The 19,195-nt window shown below is 36.6% G+C and overlaps 1 protein-coding gene across 1 annotated transcript in view; it reads right to left on the bottom strand.

Annotated features, from left to right (window-relative positions):
- The window catches only part of ofcc1 (orofacial cleft 1 candidate 1), a 131,156-nt gene that overhangs the window by 38,579 nt on the left and 73,382 nt on the right, over positions 1-19,195 (bottom strand). Inside the window, exons 17-19 of the mRNA XM_028435121.1 lie at positions 4,461-4,754; positions 1,985-2,237; positions 731-894 (exon numbers count right to left, since the gene is read on the bottom strand). Of these exons, the coding sequence (XP_028290922.1) occupies positions 731-894; positions 1,985-2,237; positions 4,461-4,754 (711 nt within the window). The remainder of the gene's footprint in view (positions 1-730; positions 895-1,984; positions 2,238-4,460; positions 4,755-19,195) is intronic.

The raw sequence follows: 19,195 nt of genomic DNA, 5'->3' as shown, positions 1-19,195 counted from the left end.
AGTATTGCATTCTATAAAATTATAGAAAAATACACAAAAACGTCAAATACACAAAAACCGCAAAAATACACAAAAATGGCACAACTAGACAAAGTGACCCCCCCCCCCCCCAAAAAAGAAATAAATAAAATAAAAAACACACAAATGACTCCAAAAACATACAAAATTACAGAAAATACATGTTTCTTAAAAAACAGAAAAGATCAGTAGCTACAAATAAATATTTGAATTATATATAAAAAATATTCCAAAAACACACAAAATAACAAAAATATACAGACTGACAAATATATGCAAAACAACAATGAAATTACAGGCAAATAGACAAACACAAAATAGTAAAAAAAAAATAATAATAATAATACAAAGTGTCTCCAAAAAAAGGAAAAAACACACAAAATAGTTTTTGCACCAAAAACAACAAAGAAAAACAAATCCTTTGTTCTTTCCCGTGTTGATGCTCATATTGGTCATTATTCTAAATGGTGACACAAATGTTTATTATGTGGCCCTTTGATTAAACTGTCACATATTTATGGCCCCTGCTGTGATAAAAGTTGCCCATCTCCATCCCCTGGGGTATTTGCATGTTCTCCCACGCTTGCAAAAGACTTCTCTGAAACTATCCAGAGGGGGTGACTTTGTAAATGTTATAATGCATCTTGTTGCACTGAGTTGATCACGTGATAACACATACAGCGATTGATCCGTCGGCGGCTCTTACTCTCACCTGAGGAGGAAAACTGAGAGGATGGTGATGGAGAGTAGAAAAAGGACTCCGTAGAGGAAGAGTGTGATGACCACCCCTGCTGCACCTAATTGGTCAGTTTGATGGAAGTGCCAGTAGAGCTTGGCTGCATCACCCACGGGCGTGTCAGCACTGTAGGTGAGACGCTGGGCAGAGAGAGTTGGAATTAATTTAGCTCTAAATGTACTTCTGAATGATACACAATTTAAGTAGAAAGACCTTAAGACTGTGTTTGAAATAGCATACTAACGTACTACACACTATATGAGTACATACTGTCTCTATTAGTATGGTTAGGATGATTAGAATGTGACTGTTCCCACTGAAGTATACTTCAAGTTTCCCAAGATGCATTTGGAACATACAACAACAAAAACCTGAAGCACACTGAGGCAAAATATGTCCATTGATGAAGTCAAGTGAAACTTCAAAAGAAACATCAAAGAAAACATCAAAGGCCATCAGCAGAACTTCTCTGACAAAGCCTGGGCGGTTGACAGTCGAAAAATGTCAGGAGACAAAAAAAAAAATTCCTGACAAACCTTGTCTGAATAAACGAAACCTAAACTTAACATCAACATGTACTCATGTGATCCATAAAACCTGCAGAAAATACATATCATGGCGACATTACAAAGATTTCCGGAGACAAGAGCCCTATTTACAAAAGCTTTGAAGAACTAATGGAAGACAAGTAAAGATGCTTTTGTTTTGAAAAGGGGATGTTTGACTTTCAGCTTGAAGCCGGTTCCAGGACGATTTGACGTTCCACTCGCAATGCATCATGGGGGGGTTGAGTATGACTAGTGTACCACCATGCATACTTAAAAAAATGTCTCGATATATTATACATCTGGGTATTTCTCGCATACTCTATCTTTTCATACTATCTAATGTGAACGCACTACATACTAGTTTTGACGTCAGACTTAGTCTGAAAGTTTTTACTCAAAAAATATCAGTGAATATGTAAAATAGTTTTTTATTTCTAATTAAATGTTTAATCGAGGACATTTATTACATTACTTCCTGTCAAATGTGGACAGGAGGAGTGGAAACGACTCCCGTCTGACAGAATCCAAACACCACAAAAGGACATCCATCTAATTCCACTCACTCCCCTTCCTTTCTCTTCGTCTCATTCTCCTTTTTTTGTAATCTAAAGTCACTTTGCCAAGATAAAGTGAAGTCCTATTTAAAGTGCACAAGTGTCCAAGTTATTTTTACGTGACTTACCCCGAGGACGGCGTCCACTGCAAAGACCGCCAGGGGGTCGAGGACTGTCCACACTCCCTGAGCCATGATCAAGTTTGACGTGAAGGATGGGAGTGAGCCAAATATCTGTTGACAGCCACATCTGATCAGAACCAGCAGGAACGTTACAGCGTTCAAGGTCAGGGGACCCACCACCACCAGTGCAAGCTCCTCCCGGGTGTGGAGCAAAGAACTCTGGTACACCAGGTCCACGGTGTGTGCATGGAAGCGGAATCTGTCGAGAGAGAAAAGTGTCAATACGGACTAGTGATGCCTCGCAGCTGTAGGGCCTGCAACAGCGCGGTTCACACACGGTGCATGATTCACTCAAATCTAATTAGATTGATGACAATTAGCTTCCTAATTGTCTTCCGATTGCCTTATTGGTTCCAATGGTATGTTTTAAAAAGTAATTGGCAGAATTTTATGAGGCTCCAACTGTACAGTTGCACATACTCATAAATAAACAGCAACGTTCAACAAACTACATTTAATGTTATACTTATGTGAACTTTTGACCAGATTTACAGCAATATTTGTATTTTTTTTGTAAAAAAAATTATGTCAATGTGAAATCTAAATGTTAAATGTTATATCTGAGTGTCAAATGTAAAATCTGAATGTTAAATGTTAAATCTGATGTTAAATCTAAATCTAAATGTTATGAAATATTTAGCTAATATGGTATTTCACCAGAAGTACCAAAACATCATTTAAAATTTTGAAATTTAACATTTAGATTTTACATTGACATTATTTTTTTTACAAAAAAAAATACAAATATTGCTGTAAATCTGGTCAAAAGTAACATAAATAAAATTCATATTTTTCATTCATATTCATATTTTCATTCATATTTCATTTAAATGTAATATTTAACATTTAATATTTACCATTTAGAATTAGCATTTAGATTTAAAACTGACAATATATTTTTACGAGAAAAAAAAATCACAAATTTCACAAATATTACTGTATATCTGGTCAAAAGAAACAAAAACAAAAAAAAAAAATCCAAACAGTTTTTAAACGTGGTTTGTTGCTGAATGTTGCAAAAAGTTGCTGTTTATTTTAGCATATATTAGCTTATCAATTAACTTTACAATCGGTACCCCATAGAATTCCCTCTCATTCTGTTGAGGCTCCTGTCTGAACGTATAAACTCTGCATTTACAGCAAGCCTCATGAGTTTCTTGATCTCCCTGTGGTTCAAACGAGGAGGATGAGGAGCTGGGACCAGATTTTTCTCATTAACTTCCTTCAGATTTGCTTCAAGAGTCCAACATCTCTGGGATTCTGTCCATTAATCTGAAAGGAAGGGTACATTGGTTTTATCTGAAGCAAATCCTCCCAGTTTGGAAAACACACCCATGTGGTGATATTTCAAAATAAGACACATTAGAATTTGATCAAACAGAGCAATCAAACTTGTTCTTTTCAAATGGTCCAAACACAGAACCAGTAGTCAACAATATTTAAATTACACGTAAAAGGCAGTGTAAATACCTTCATGTTGTCTTAATTTAAAAACTAAAGGAAGAAAAGGTGGTAATGGGTTAAACTGAAGTCGGACTAAAAGTGTAATACGGAATTTAATGACTACATTTACGTTATATGCCTTAAAATACAGTCGAACCTGACGGGGTCAATTTGACCCCATGGGACATTACAAGGGTTAAAGATGGAGCAACTGCATTCTGGTTTTTCACGTTTGCTGGCCTGCTGGTTGCTCTATTAACAAATAGGACATATAAACAGGAAGTGTTCCCGAAGCAACCCGCTGCGGATAAACTGCAGTCGGAATTTTATGAGGCTTTTTCCTTGGCAACGTTGCTCTACGCCCTCGGTGACCCACATCTGCTTCAGCAGCCAGACTGACATTAATTAGTGAAATATCTCACAGTTATCTCTCACATTCACATGCACTAAAACAAAGCTTTAAGTACCTAAAAATCATCAAATCCTTCTTTTAATCTTGGGGAAAAGATTGTCACGTTAATGAAATTATGCTTTTTGCCATTTTTTATTATGATTAAATAATAATTCAGCAGTATGAGCTTTTGTGTAGTTATTTGTGTCCTGTTAAACATTGTGGTAGTTTATTAATGTTCCGTTGTACTTCATAATAAAAGCCAATTGGGGAGTATTGGTACAAACTTCAGCGTCATTAAACACACAGACAGTCGTACACGCTCATTTCCAGCACTTTGCTGCTTATTATCCTGTTCGGTGTGTTCCTGTGATTACACGCAGGCTGCTTGTGTGTGTGTGTGTGTGTGTGTGTGTGTGTGTCTGGGTGTACAACCACTTTGTAAATATGCTGTAGTAATCTGCTGCATGTATGTATCTGTTCTCCATTTTGTTAATGGACTTATGTCAGCAGCCCTGTGCTCCCAGTGTGTGTGTGTGCATGTGTGTGCGTGTGTGTGTAGGGCGATATCAAAGGAAGCAAACTCACTTGTTGACAGGAACTGCTATGGCCTGGAGGTAGAGCCACTGGCTGCAGTAATGCAGGTAGAGCCTCACAAACCACATCAAAGCCAGCAGCAGCATAATGAGGCCGAGCTGAGGAACCAAGCCACGCCAGCTACCATGGCGTTGTTGTTGTTGTTGTTGTTGTTGTTGTTGTCGTCGGCGGCGGCGTCGTTGGCCCGGAAATGGCAGGCCCAGCTCGGACGGCAACATGCGTAGGGCTAGGCGAGCTCTGTGGGACAGGCAGGGTGCACGAGAACCACTTCCTGTAGGTGCTGACCTGTGAATTTACATTTCCGTTACTTATCTTATCAACGCAATGTGTTTTTATCAAACTATTGCGATGATTTGATCTAAAAAGTTCAAATACACAAAACGATTCCAATTTAAAGCAAAAACTCACAAAACCACAGAATAATATACATCAATGTACTCTCAATGACTCAACAGAAACAACAAAAATATCGAAATGTATACAAAACAACAACAAAAAAACACAGTTATAGAAAAATACACATAAAACAGCAAAAATACACAGTGACTCCAAAAAAAAATCAAAAACACACAAATGACTCAACTTACCGTACACAAAGTGTCTCCAAAACCACACAAGATGAGTGGATAAATAATTGTAATTTATATACAAAACGACAACAAAATGACTTGAGGCTTCAATGAAACATCTCATGGTTGAGCAACTCCACATTCATTCTCCAAAACACAATATTTTGTCTTTATTCTTAGAAAATGATTTAAAACTTTAAATTAGTGCTACTTCTTTTTATCAATGCAATGTGTTTTTATGAAACTAAAGCTTTAATTGAATCTAAGTTGTTGTAAATACACAAAACGATTCCATCTTAGAGCTAAAAACTCACAAAACAACTCCAAAATCAGACAAAATAACAGAATAATACACAACAATGTACACTAAATGACAACAGAAACAACAAAAATGCACAAAATGACAGAAATACATACAAAACAACAACAAAAACACTCAGTTAGAGAAAAATACACATAAAATAGCAAAAATACACAGTAAATCAAAAGCGCACAAATGATTCAACAAATACAAAATTACTAAAATACCTGAAATTAATATACAAAATGACAACAAAAACACACAAAATGTTTCATAACACAAACAAGAACCACTTCCATCAAACTAGCTTTTGTTTGTTGTTTAATGTTAAATTATTTCATTTTTTTAATGGAAATGCACAAAAATGTCCAAAGTCAGAGTGAAGTCGTATCCAAGGGAAACACAATAAACAAACCAGAACTAAAAGTGACAACAAGCAAATCTCTGTCAGACGAAGAAACACGAGAAATCACGGTAAGAATGAAATAAAAACACCTTTTTTAATAAACTTTTTTTGCTTTGGAGCCATATTTTCATTCTTCTACGGGACTCCAAATGCCACAATGCAAAGTGCGAAACTTTTTCAGTTCAAGTCACGTGATCATTTGTCAACAAAACCCATTTTTGAGGTTGGAGTCATAAATCCACTTGCTTGCGGAAATGTCAACCTTTGTGAGTAAATTCTCCAATTTTTCAGAATAAAATACCTTTGCTATATCACTGTCTTTATCTGTGTTGTAAAAAGAAGTTTATCATAATGATTTTCTTTTGTTTTCTGTTTTTGATGTAATTTCAAGTATTTTTTTTTGTAATTTTGTGAATTTTTGTTAAGGGGCCACACACATTTGGACTGAGGGCCACATGTAGCCACCAGGCCACCACTTGCCCATGTCTGGTATATGGTTTCAACATTAATCAGTGAGATATTTCAGAAATGAATGCAGCTAAGTAGCTTAAAAGACTGCATAAATCTACTATTCCGTAGGTGTTATTTACTGCTATAATTCATGCATTAAGCTTTGTAAGCTATAGAAATACAGTGAATCTAAATAGACGTTTGTGTTTGCACAAACCGATAGAAATCCCTTCCAGGGATGCTAGGCTACCCTTAGCACCTCTGCCTTCCCGGTGCCGCCCTTTGTCAGGCCTGCTCATGTATTCCCTTTCATACTGAGAGCACAGATGGAGACAAAGCCATGCAAGGAAAGGAAAGGAATCAGACATTTTTCCAACATATGCATGAAAAAAAAAATTACATTTCGCATGTGCAAACAAACGAATGTCGAGACCCCTCGTGTCTGGCTGCTCGTAATTAGAACAAAGAACTAAAGAAGGCAGTGGTTAGCATCCCAGATTGGGACTAGAGGCTAAAGCCTGTGGACATCCCCATGTTTCACCGCTGTGTCCCAAATCACAGCAGGAATTCACTTTGTAGTGTGTGTCTTGGGAAAACGTTTTATCGCCCAAAGAGGAAAACCAGAATCAATGGTATTGCTCCTCCACCCAAAACACCAAATAATTAGGCTATGCTCACATTATATGAAGCGTTATGTTGTATTCCCTGCACCTGCTGAGATATGAACTATCTCACACTTTAGTTTAAAATCAAAAATATCATCTTGGACCAAAAAAAGGAAAGGTTTTTACTTCATGTCAAACCATTTAAATAAAAATCAAGACTTTGGTGTTTCCTCCTTAGAGCAGCAGGACGTGTGGAAGAAACGGTGCTTCTTTCAGAAAGTGATCACTCAACAGTTTGTGGTGTTAAATATTCATGGACGGTGGAAATAAACTCCTGCTGAGGGAAGCATCTACACATAAAAGTAGGGAGTCATGTACAGTAGATGCTTTGGGTTTGAGAAAGTCTGGGCTTGTCTGTGGGATCTGATAAGTTATTATTGTTCTATTACAGACAGTCAGTGTTTACTCTTTGATTGGTCAGTGTCACATGACGTTGCTTTTAAATAGCAGCTCTACAATGTGGTGTCCATGATGGTGTGGATTAAGCTATGGTTCTGGTAGGGGTTTCCTTCAAGAAACTACCTACAGTATATTTTTTGAACAATTTCAGCAAATTTATTTTTAACCTTTTTATGCAACGACAACAAACTTTCCATTTTTACTTATTTTCATCACCTTTTCTTGCCGTATTTTTGCTCCTTTTAATGCATGTTTGCTAAATTACTCCCATGTCTGCCAATTTTCCATCAAATTTTAATGCTTTTTTTTTTTTGCACAATTTGTCCACTTTCAAGAATTTTTCAGCACTTATAAACCCTTTCCACCATTTTTACCACCTAATGTTAATAATAATAATAATAATAATAATAATAATGCATCAGTTTTATATAGCGCTTTATCATAGACACTCAAAGTCGCTTTACAGAATTAAGGCATTATTCTTTCACTCCACACTTAGTGGTGGTAAACTACTATTGTTGCCACAGCTGCCCTGGGGCAGACTGACGGAAGCGAGGCTGCCATAGTGCGCCATCGGCCCCTCCGACCACCACCAACACTCACTCACACACTACATTCATTCTAGGCAATGTAGGTGAAGTGCCTTGCCCAAGGGCACAATGACAGATACCACTGGGTGACTGTCACACCACTGTGGCACCTGGAATTCTCAGTGGTCTCCCATCCAACTACTAACCAGGCCCAGACCTGCTTAGCTTCCAAGATCTAACGGGATCGGGCAATGACAGTCTGTTGCAAATGTTGACCCATTATTGTCGCTTTTAACCTTTTTTCACCATATTTCATGCTTATTTTTGGCCAATTTAACCACATTCATGATTTGTCATGCCCATTATTTTCCACTTTAAACTAAATGTTCCAACAGTGACACTTTGAAACCTTTTTGCCACTTTTTCTGTCTGTTTTTGGCCACTCTAATTTGCAACTCTTTACCAACTTCTGTGGTTTTTAAAATCTTATTTCACCACTTTTTCCACCCATTTTATAGCTGAACAAAAAGAACATCTTTAACATCTTTAAGATGACTATGTAATAGAGCGCAAATAATAATAAACTTTGTGAATAACAGTGGATATTATTCAGATGAAATAAATAAATGTGTTTATCACAGATTCATAGAACAATGGACCATCATTTAGCTGACTTTATGGATGGACCCCAAATCTCTCCCCTTTATTCCCCCTTATAGATGACCCTGTCTCCACATGACTGTTCTTCAATGTTCATGGCTGTGTTCAACCATCTTCAGGCACAGTGGGGGTCCCCGGTCTCTGGAACCTTTATTTTGGGGGTCACGTGCTGAAAAGGTTGAGAACCACTGGTCTAAAGTGTATTCATGTGTTTGGTTGTGCACACATCCCACTTGTAGACTGGAGATCCCTGCTGGCCATTGGATTGCAAACTGGAACCTTAGTATAAGTAGGTGGACCACTGGACTTCTATTGTTTATTCTCCTCACATCAATAACATCCAGTAAAACCTGCATCCTTGTGTCTTTATTGTAATTTTTTTTTGTTTTATTTTGGTTCCAGGCTTGTTCTTGACACATCCTTCTTGTTGTGCTATGAAAATGTTCCTCACATGTCTTAAAAGGAGGACTCACACACACATAACAGAGGAATAAAGCTATGTCCCACAGACACAGGCAAGATGCTCCCCCTGTCAACTGGCATTCAACGCAAAGCGCAAACACAACCTGACGTCCATCCTGCATGTAATGAAGATATTGATGATGCATGAAAGAAGAACATTTTTAGACGTCTTCCTGTGGCAGCCACTTCTAAAGAAAGCCTGTAACGTGATGTGAAATCTGTTATCTCCCCTGAATTGATTTTATTATGGCACCTAGAATTAGAAAAGTAGAATGTAGAGAAAAGGAGCAGCGGTAAATAGACAAAAACTAACCATTCCAACAACATTATACAGTCATCTGATGAGGGTTTTTGTGTTTCGGTCAAATCCGAGCCATTGTTTTTTTTATTGATTGTTGCTGTTCTTTCCAATGTCATCAAAGCATATCACTGAACCTCTCCAGAGTCTGTTGAAACCTGGAAACAGATTTAATTAGAGCAGACACGAGCGACTGGTGGCCCGCGGGCCACATGCGGCCCTAAGCCCTGTGTTCTGTGGCACAGAAAAACACACAAAACTACTCCAGACACGAACAAAATACACAACATGACTCCAAAAATGAAGAGAAACGGGAATAAGATCAACAAGATGACAGAAAAATTGCACAAAATACACAGGAAAATCGACAAAATGACAAGGAATAGAAAAAATGACACAAAAGGACAACAACTCAAACAAAATGAAGGGAACAATACACAAAAGAACATAAAAATACACAAATCGACTACTAAAACAGTGAAAATTGGCAATAAATTTAACAAATTTATGGAAAAATGACAAAATGACACAAAATAACAAAATACACACAAAAAAAAAATCGATAAAATTACAGAAAATAGACAAAATGAGTCTTAAAACACACAAAAGAACAACAAAACAAACAAAATGACAGAAAAATGCAAAAATAAAAAAATATACAAAAAAAACCTGAAAAATACACATGACATAATGAATGTTTTTGTATGGCAATTGAAGAAAACATGTCACTATGTGCATTTTTAGTTGTTATTTTTCCTTAAAATATACATATCATTTCACACAACTTGTTAACAAGCTGTAAAAGCTATAGTTTGTAATAATTCAGACTGAAATTGACATCCTATTTATTTTGGATGAGTGGGTTGAAACAATGAATTGAAAAGGAAACTACTGTACAATGTGATTGGATGAGCTTGGACTCATTTCATTGGTGTGGGTAAAAGGACATGAAGAAGACATATTTAAAATGCATACAAACTTTTTTCCATCAATGTTTGAAAGGAAATCACATAAAATTGACATTAAAATAACAATTTTTTGTTTGTGTGCGACAGATTTGGGGATTATATTTATGGCACCATATGAACTGTTAAAAAACTGTATATATTCATACATTCTATAGACGCATGCATACATACATGTTTGTTTGCACACATGCATGTATATTTAAGCAGTATTATGCAGATACATATGGAATTTAAAGCACAAATAGGGATTTGCATGCGTATATAATGTGTTTGACGTTTCCCTAACCTCTGCACAAACCAGGCTCCGGCCTCGTCAGACGCATTACGTGAGATGCATGAGGCGGCCGCTTTCATCGCTTAGCAACATGTGGCATTTTTATGGAGCAGCCAACGTAGCATGAGAGCAGATTATAACGTGGAAATGGCAGGTCCCTCGGTGTGCCATAAACATTTCTAATGCAGATGCACCTGGGATTAACAAACACTGCAGGACTTCCCAACAACTGCTTTCTCACACACACCGCTACTACAACCTCCAGCATAGCCGAAAACAATGAGAAACAGGTTGTTCTCGCCATAAAACGCACATAACAATGGTGTGTGCTGATGAAGACAAATAATAAATGCTCTACACAAATCTATTTATTCGTCACTTTGGGTGAGGCTTGCAGGGAGGGCTGAGCACGGGCCTCCAGAGGCTTGCATCAGTATTTAAATGGATTTCACTCCTCTGACCTTGCCTCATAACTGCAGGACATTGTCACCAGAGAGATAAAGACAGGATGGGGGGGGGGATAAGATGGAAAATTAGAGGTAGAGAGTGTGAGATAAAGGTAGAATTAAAAGGCTGGAGAGAGAGAGAGAGAGAGAGAAAATAATTACGGGATAGAAAGACGAGGATGTGTGGGAAGCACAGGCAAAAAAAAAAAAAACATGCAGGAAAACAAATTTAGTGATAATACTTGACCTGAGATGTCATCCAAAGGAGACCATTAGAAGCTTCTTAATTTATTCTCAGTAAAAACAAGTTATTACGGTGTTGAACTTCATTGTAATGCAGGTGATTGTATATAAATCATGGTGTGTGCAACTTCCTGCATGGAAGGGGAAGCAGCATTTTAAATAAAATGAATGATATACTCAGCAGTGGTTTTGTGCAAACACACCATCAAACTAGAAAACCAACCAGTGCTTATTGTCCAGTCAAGATCACTCATAGTCTATTTAGGATTATGGAATTACAGAGAAAACACAGACTCTCATTGAGCAGTGGTTTTAATCAGGAATAAATTTGTTGGTTAAAAGTGACCAAAAATGTTGGAAAAGGTGATGAAATGGAATTTTAAAAAGCACAGAAATTGGTTAAAAGTATGGTGGCCAAAAACAGGTTCAATGTGTCAATATTGGCTTAAAAGTGGCAGGAAAAATTAGGGAAATATTGTCACAAAACAATTGCTTTAAACTGGCAAATAATGAGCATGAAAAATTGTGAATGTGGTTAAATTGGCCAAAATAAGCATGAAATATGGTGAAAAGAGGTTAAAAGTGACAATAATGGGTCAACATCGGCGTCATTAGGTGGGAAAAGTGGTGGAAAGGGTTTATAAGTTCCACAAATGTCTAGAAAGTGGGGAAAAAAACTATAAAAGGCATTTTTGATACAGAAGTGGTAGAAACGGGAATAATGTAGCAAAATTACATTAAAAGGAGCAAAAATATGGCAAGAAAAAGTTATGAAAATAGTTTAAAATTATTTGGTGTAGTTGCTGGAAAAGGGTACAAATAAGCAAAAATAGGCTCAAACTGTTGAAAAAATAGGCTTAGTTTCTTAAAAGCATCTGGTGACCCCATCCCAGTGTCTTGCCAACGCAAATAGGGTCTTGCCCACAAGGCTACATTAGTGTATCACATTCACACATTAAAACCAGTATACGCAAAAGTGGAGGAAAGGGAGTAATGTAGCACAAATGCATTAAAAAGTGATGAAAATAAGTTGAAATATGGCAAGTTTGGTGCAGTTGTAGAAAAAGGGTAAAAATAAACAACGTATTGGTCAGTTTAAAGTATTTTGAGCGCTCTGTTATGATATAGAAGTGTTTTACTTTATTCTTACTGTGATTTATTGTGTTTGTTTGACACACAAGGAGGACAGTGATTTGTTCGACACCATTTTTGTCCATTTCCGGCTCGTATTCCCCATGATATCGGAAAAAAGTAAAGTAAAAACATTTTTATGCAAAACTTTTCCGATAATGTCAATTAGCAGTTTAATTAATAATATGAGTGGCAAAGTCAACCGTTTACATCTTTTTTGGAGCAAATTTTCTTGGATGTATCCATCAATGAGGCCTACACTGGCTACGTTTACATGGGAGCTTTTATTCCCTTTTAATTCAGAATAGAAATTAAATCCAATTTAAAATGATATAAAAATTACTTTGTAAACTCTGAATTCTGAATAAAAAAAGGCCATTCCAAATTGAACCTAAATCCGAAGTATGTGGTCTTCTATGATGTAGCCGGAAAGAAAAGGTTTGTTGTGTATTTTTTTTTTTCACGATAGACGTAAATACGTCACGTTCGCCCCCTGTCCAATCAGAACGCTTCCCAACCCATAGACCTAAAGCGTAATTGAATAAAGGCATGTAAACCTCGATTCGGAATTGCTACTTCTATGTAAAAACGAAGCAGAAGACTTGAATTCTGAATTATCTCATTCTGAATAATGAATTCCAAATTTAAAAAAAACATCATGTACCTGTGACCAAAGTTTCTTTAGGGACTAAAACAGTGCTAATGACATGCTCATGGATCATAAACAATCACTACACTTTACATCAAGTTCAGGCTGCATCAACATTGGGAGCTTGTCAGGGCTCTTATCAGAGCTGTCCGTCACTGATGTTTTCCCAAATTCTACTGTTAGCACAAGTGACAGCACATCACTGCACGTTAGCGCTACAGTGCATTAGCTAACGTTATGTGCTATATATGTGCTTTACATGGTGCTCGGGAATTTGTTGACTTTTTATTATATTTTCAACAACCTGGAGAGAGGTGAGTGCAGGTGAAACAGGAACAGTATGATTAGTGGGTCACCTCTGACCAGGGTCGGGGTCAATTACAGTTTTCAGTTATGTGTTGAGGAGTTTTTTCTCCTAATTCCACATTGTGCCCCTCACTAATGGGGCATAGTTTAGGACCTGCCTTTTTTCCCCTCTTCTTACCTCCTGTTCTCCACTCCTCCTCTAAAAAGACATAACGGGGCACTGCTGTTTTATGTGATTGTCTTTTCATGTTTCTTGGACTGGATGTAACTGAAACCAAATTTCCCCTCGGGGATGAATAAAGTATTCTGACTCTGAATATGTGTGTCTATGGATATATGTCAAACTCTGTACATAACCTTGTCCCCCCCTTTTTTTTTAACACATATATCTTACTTGTAAATTTTGTTCTACATATATAGCAAAACCCTATATTTATTTTATTTTATTCTATTTGATTGTTTTGCACAACACAAATGTTGCTATTTTTAATATTTATTCTTTGTTGTTTATCCGACACTGTTCTATGTCACACTTGCTTTGGCAATGCAAACTTGTTTCTCATGCCAATAAAGCTGTTTTGAATATGAATTTGAATTTGAGAATGTAATTGTAATTGACTTTCAGGGGGGAAAATAATATGTTAATTGAACATGGATAATTGAAGATGTCACTGTAATTGAAAAATGGAATTGACCCCAGCCCTGGACAACATACATGCTGCCATAACATTTGTTCAGTGAAAAAACAACATCTAATAGATATCATAAGTTAAAAATATAAGATCTGCCTGCAGAGAGAGAAAGAGAGAAAAGCACCTGAAATAACATGTATCCAGCCTTCCTGTCACACTGCGTCTCTGACTCACAGCTGGGTTCAAAGGTCAATCAATTCTGATGTAACGCTGGCAGTAGAGGTGGGTGGAGATGGTCACCCCTACAGTCTCCTGTGCTTTCCAGGGCTCCTTCCATCCACAGTGCGTCTGAGCGTGCATGTGCATGTATACGTTCATGCATGTGTGAAGGAGAGGCCCCTGGCTACCTCGGCCCCACTGCACATGTTAGCGTTTTCTTTTTTTTTTTGTGGCCAGACGCGCCCTGGGTCACATTGGATCTCACACACACACAGAATCAACCTCACTGCTTCCTTTATGGAAATGGGAGCTGTCAGTTCGCTGACAGGCCAACACTGGCACGTGATTGGTTAATCTGCTGTGATGTGGGTGTGAGTGAGTGAGAGCTGACTACAGTCCCATTGGTGGTCTGGGTCAAACCAATGTGTTTCCCACTGACACGTAAGAGGCAGGAGGCGGTGTCGGATCAGGGGAAGTGAATGGACTTTATGCATAGAACACATGAGTGATGGAGTGTGGTGAGTGGAGGAGACTTTGCATTTGTGTTTTAAAGGAACAGGAGCAAAACCAGAGCCTCTGGGTTGGGGTCAATTATAATTGTAATCACGTAACTGATCATTAATTACAATTATGACGTAATTATAAATGCAAAGGTGAAAGTAACTGATTATAAGTTCTCACGTTACTGAGTATATTTCTAAAACAGTAATTTTATTTGTACTTCCGTAGGTTTTGACCTACCGTTGAGTGAATTATATATATTTTTTTTTGTTTTGAAATGATCAACAGACATTGTGAAACTATGAAAAATTCAAATAACCAGACAACAATCAAATGTATCACATCATAGCCGACCAATCAGATTAAACGTAATGCACTGAGTCTGAGTCTGTTTTTTTTGTTTTTTGTTTTTTTTTATTGATTTCATTGGTTTCATTTTATTTAAAAAAAAAAAAATTGTACATTTTGACATTTTATACAGATTCCTTTGTGGAAAATAAATTAAGTTCCAATATTCCAATTCTTAAGTTTATACATGAGATGGTTATTGTGTGCACGGGAACCGTGGCTAAGATTTATTACCAAAAATGAATGTGGGAGGTGAAAGTAACTATATATCAATACTCTTTACACCTCTGCATAAATGTCATATTAATTTTAAAGAACTGTTGCATTTGTAATCAGAATTATATTTTAATTGAGTTTAGATAATTGACTTTGTAATTGTGATTGTCATGAAAATTATATAAAAACTGTCGCGAACAACTAGGAAACCATGTTACAGTTCTATGTACAGTTCTACACATATGTAGTAAGTATTAAAATATGCTTCATAACAAGCTTTCCCACATTTTATTATTTAAAAGAAATTAAATTGAAGGATATACTGACACAAAAAAGGTTCAGACACCCACACACATATTAAAACCTATATTTTCTTTGATTAGTAACTAATAGATAGGAAATAAATTAGATAGAACTGTAACATGGTTTTGTGCTTAATTCAATTGTAATGAATCGTTTTTGAAGAATTCCCATGAAATTCCATAGAAATTTCCATAGAATTAAATTTACAAAGTCAATTGTCTAAACTCAATTACATTTCACTTACGATTACAACAGCAACCAACCTTTTTCAATTACAATTTCAATTACAATTGACCCCAACCCTGCTGTTGTCCATGTTAGTTTGACACTGTGATATTGATTTAACACTTGGACATGAATTAAAAAAAAATAAATAAATACTCCAACAGATGGATGTTACAAAACAAGAACACACACATGCACACGCACACGCACGCAGTGGAGGAGTGCTCTGATTGGCTGTGACGGTGGGAAGGGGCGGAGATGAACGTTGGTCCCCATCGAGGAGAGCTGACTGGGGGAAATTAGGTCAGTGTGTTCCTTCTGACTCCACAGCAGGAACAGTGTGTGTGTGTGTGTGTGTGTGTGTGTGTGTGTGTGTGTGTGTGTGTGTGTGTGTGTGTGTGCGTGCGTGTGCGTGTGTGTGTGTGTGTCAACACTACATGCACAAGAGTGCTTGTGTGTCCCTCGAGGTCATCTTCGAACATTTTTAAAGCCCTAATCTTCAAATATTCAATATTTCAAATCATTACACAAGCTCATAATTCTCATAATGCTATTTATTAACTATTGACTCAATATTAGAATATATCAAAGAGAAAAAAGGACTTTAGAGGGTTTTTTATTTGTTATTCCACCCCCCCCCCCCCCCCACCCCCCCCACACGTGCCTCCTGCTCAGGCCACATCACACATTCCATAATTGATATGAGCTTTAGAGGTTATATTTAATGTAATTAGAATCTCGATAATTGGACTAATTAGATTTAATTGGTATGTGGGGGGATGACTTTGATTAAAACAGGTTTGTTTCCCAAAAAGCTGCATAAAAAAACTAAAATATGTTGTGTGATATTCAATAGACGTGATGCTAAAGCTAATTAACGCTAACAACAATCATTGACGCTGGGAAAGAATAAGCATGGGGTGTTAAAGTTATGAATAATGACACATATGTAGAGGAGATTAATGAAAGCTGTAAAATAATTAAAGACTGTATTTTTTATCTTTTGTTTTGCATTTTTGCATCTTTACACCTGTTTTCTGGTTATTTCCTCTAAAATCATGGCTGTCTGGTCATGCAATCACTCCTTTATATATATATATATACATATATAATTTTTCTTTTTTTTGTGGATGAAGGATATATACATAGGCAAACATGTGTTTGTTTACTAAACACTGAACACATGTTTCATTTACAGTGCTAATCTATAAAAAAAATAAAAGTCATGAAAAAAGGAGAGTTTCTAGTTCATTAAATTCATTTTTGGAAAAAACTACTGATACATATTGGGAATTGGTTAAAAGTTGCAAAAAAGAGAAAAAAAGTGATAAAAAAAGGGTCAATATTGGATTAAAAGTGGCTGAAATGGGTTTAAACTGGCAAATAATGAGCATTACAAATCGTGTTTGTGGTTAAAAGTGACAAAAATGGGTCAAAATATGTGACATTAAGTAGGAAAAGTGGTGGAAAGAGTTTATAAGTGACAAAGATATCTTGAAAGTGGGAAAAAATGTGCAGAAAAGGCATTGAAATTTGATGGAAAAGTGGTGGAAATGGGAAAAATGTAGCAAAAATGCATTCAAAGGAGCAAAAACATGGCAAGAAGAAGTGATTAAAAAATAGGCTAAAATATGGCAAGTTTGGTGTAGTTGCAGAAAAAGGTTAAACAAATGCAAAAAGTAAATAAAAAAATATAGTTTCTAGTTAAGTAAATTCAATTTTGGAAAAACAACTGATCAAAATGTTAAGCCTATTTCATTGACAGCCATTTAAATAGATCATTTATCAATATTTTTCAAAATAAAATAATAATTATGACTCAAGTGAGTGTCATTTTAATGCATAAAAACAAATCTTGACAGGTTCAGGCATGTGCGGCTCAATAGATGGCAGTAATATCCCTCAATCACCGCAGAGTGAATCATCATCATCATCATCATAATGTGTCTAAATAAAATACAGAAATGTGCAGAGATACTGTGCAAACACCACAAACGTTGCATGCATGTGTGTGTTTGTGTGTTATAAAAAAACACACACCAAGCTGTTTAAATGTAAACAGAGGTAGAGATGACACGCATGCATGCAGGACAAACTGTAACCTGAGGTAAAGAGGAGATCAGTCCTTAATGTTGCAGCTGTATCTCTTACAGTTTGATTCGGTCAGGGCTCAGAGATACTGTAAAGTGTAAAGTGTGTGCTTGGGAATATGAAATCAATAGCGGCAGCACCTTTTCACGGGGCTACAGGGAACCTCTGAGACTCCGACTCAATACCATCTGTACCCATAACTGACACAAACGTCTCCTCACACCAAACCCGGCGACTGCTCAGAGGTAAAAGGCAGCAGCGGCAGCAGTGCTATGAATAATCGTGAAAACCATTTAATTGTGTCCCCTTTGTGCTTCGTTTTTTGTACTCGCTTTCCCTCCAGATAGTCCCTGTGTCGTCATTTGTTGGCAGGATACGCTGGTAATCATTCGAATTCCCTTCAGTATGTTCAGAAGATGTCAGGGAGTAGTCTCTGATCTTGTTTAATAAGTGACCAGCAGCTATAAATTACCCACTCCCAGAAATGAGGAAACATGGGTGCTTTTTTTTTTTTTTTTTTTAATCTCCAGGGGAAGCTTGCCTCACGTCTCTCTTGCACACAGTGACTTTCTGTCTGGTGATCTCCTCCCCTTAATTTAACTAACATTCAAATAAAAACAAATACCTGTGAAGAATATTTTTATTTCTATTTTTTGCTGGAATAAGCTAATTTGACTCCTAGCTCCATGGGCACAATGCTACTTTAAACAAATGTATGAAACTGTTTATATTTCTTTGTTTTTCTATTAAAATTTTACACTGCGAGCCATAATAAGGGGGAGAAATATTTTTCCCTAAAATTGGCTCTGTTGGCCTTCTGTGGTGAAACATAAGTTAAAAATTACATTGCACACATAACATGATTGTAGGAACTCAAAGGAAGAGCACTGGTCAGCATGGGACGAACACACACTACAGCAAGATAATATATTTACGTACGCACACACTTTAGATTGCTCAATACTGTAATATTGCAATATGCATGTCTAATTTGATAACTGTAGCCTAATGCGTTATAGAGATATTAAAGAAAAGCATCAACACTGACCAAATATAACAGCTGCTCAGCATTCCCTGAGATAAATGTGCTGTGAACTATGAAGCAGGCATGGAAGACTGGCTACATGTGGACCCCCCAAAGTTACTGTACACAATAACGACAAAAAAAAACCAACAGAAATACATCAAATGACTCCAAAAAACACAAAATTACACAAAACCACAACAAAAATACATTAAATGACTCCAGAAATACATTCAGGACCCCATAAAGACACAAAATTACACAAAGCAACAACACAAATACATCAAATGACTCCAATAAACACACAAAATTTACCAAAAATACCCTAAAAAAATATGACAACCAAAAACAATGAAAACAACAAAAAAAACTAACAAAATGACCCCAAAAATACACAAAAAACAACAAAA

This window comes from Gouania willdenowi, chromosome 20, assembly GCF_900634775.1.
Source record: "Gouania willdenowi chromosome 20, fGouWil2.1, whole genome shotgun sequence".
NCBI lineage: Eukaryota > Metazoa > Chordata > Actinopteri > Blenniiformes > Gobiesocidae > Gouania > Gouania willdenowi.
This window is presented reverse-complemented; position numbering and strand designations above follow the sequence as displayed.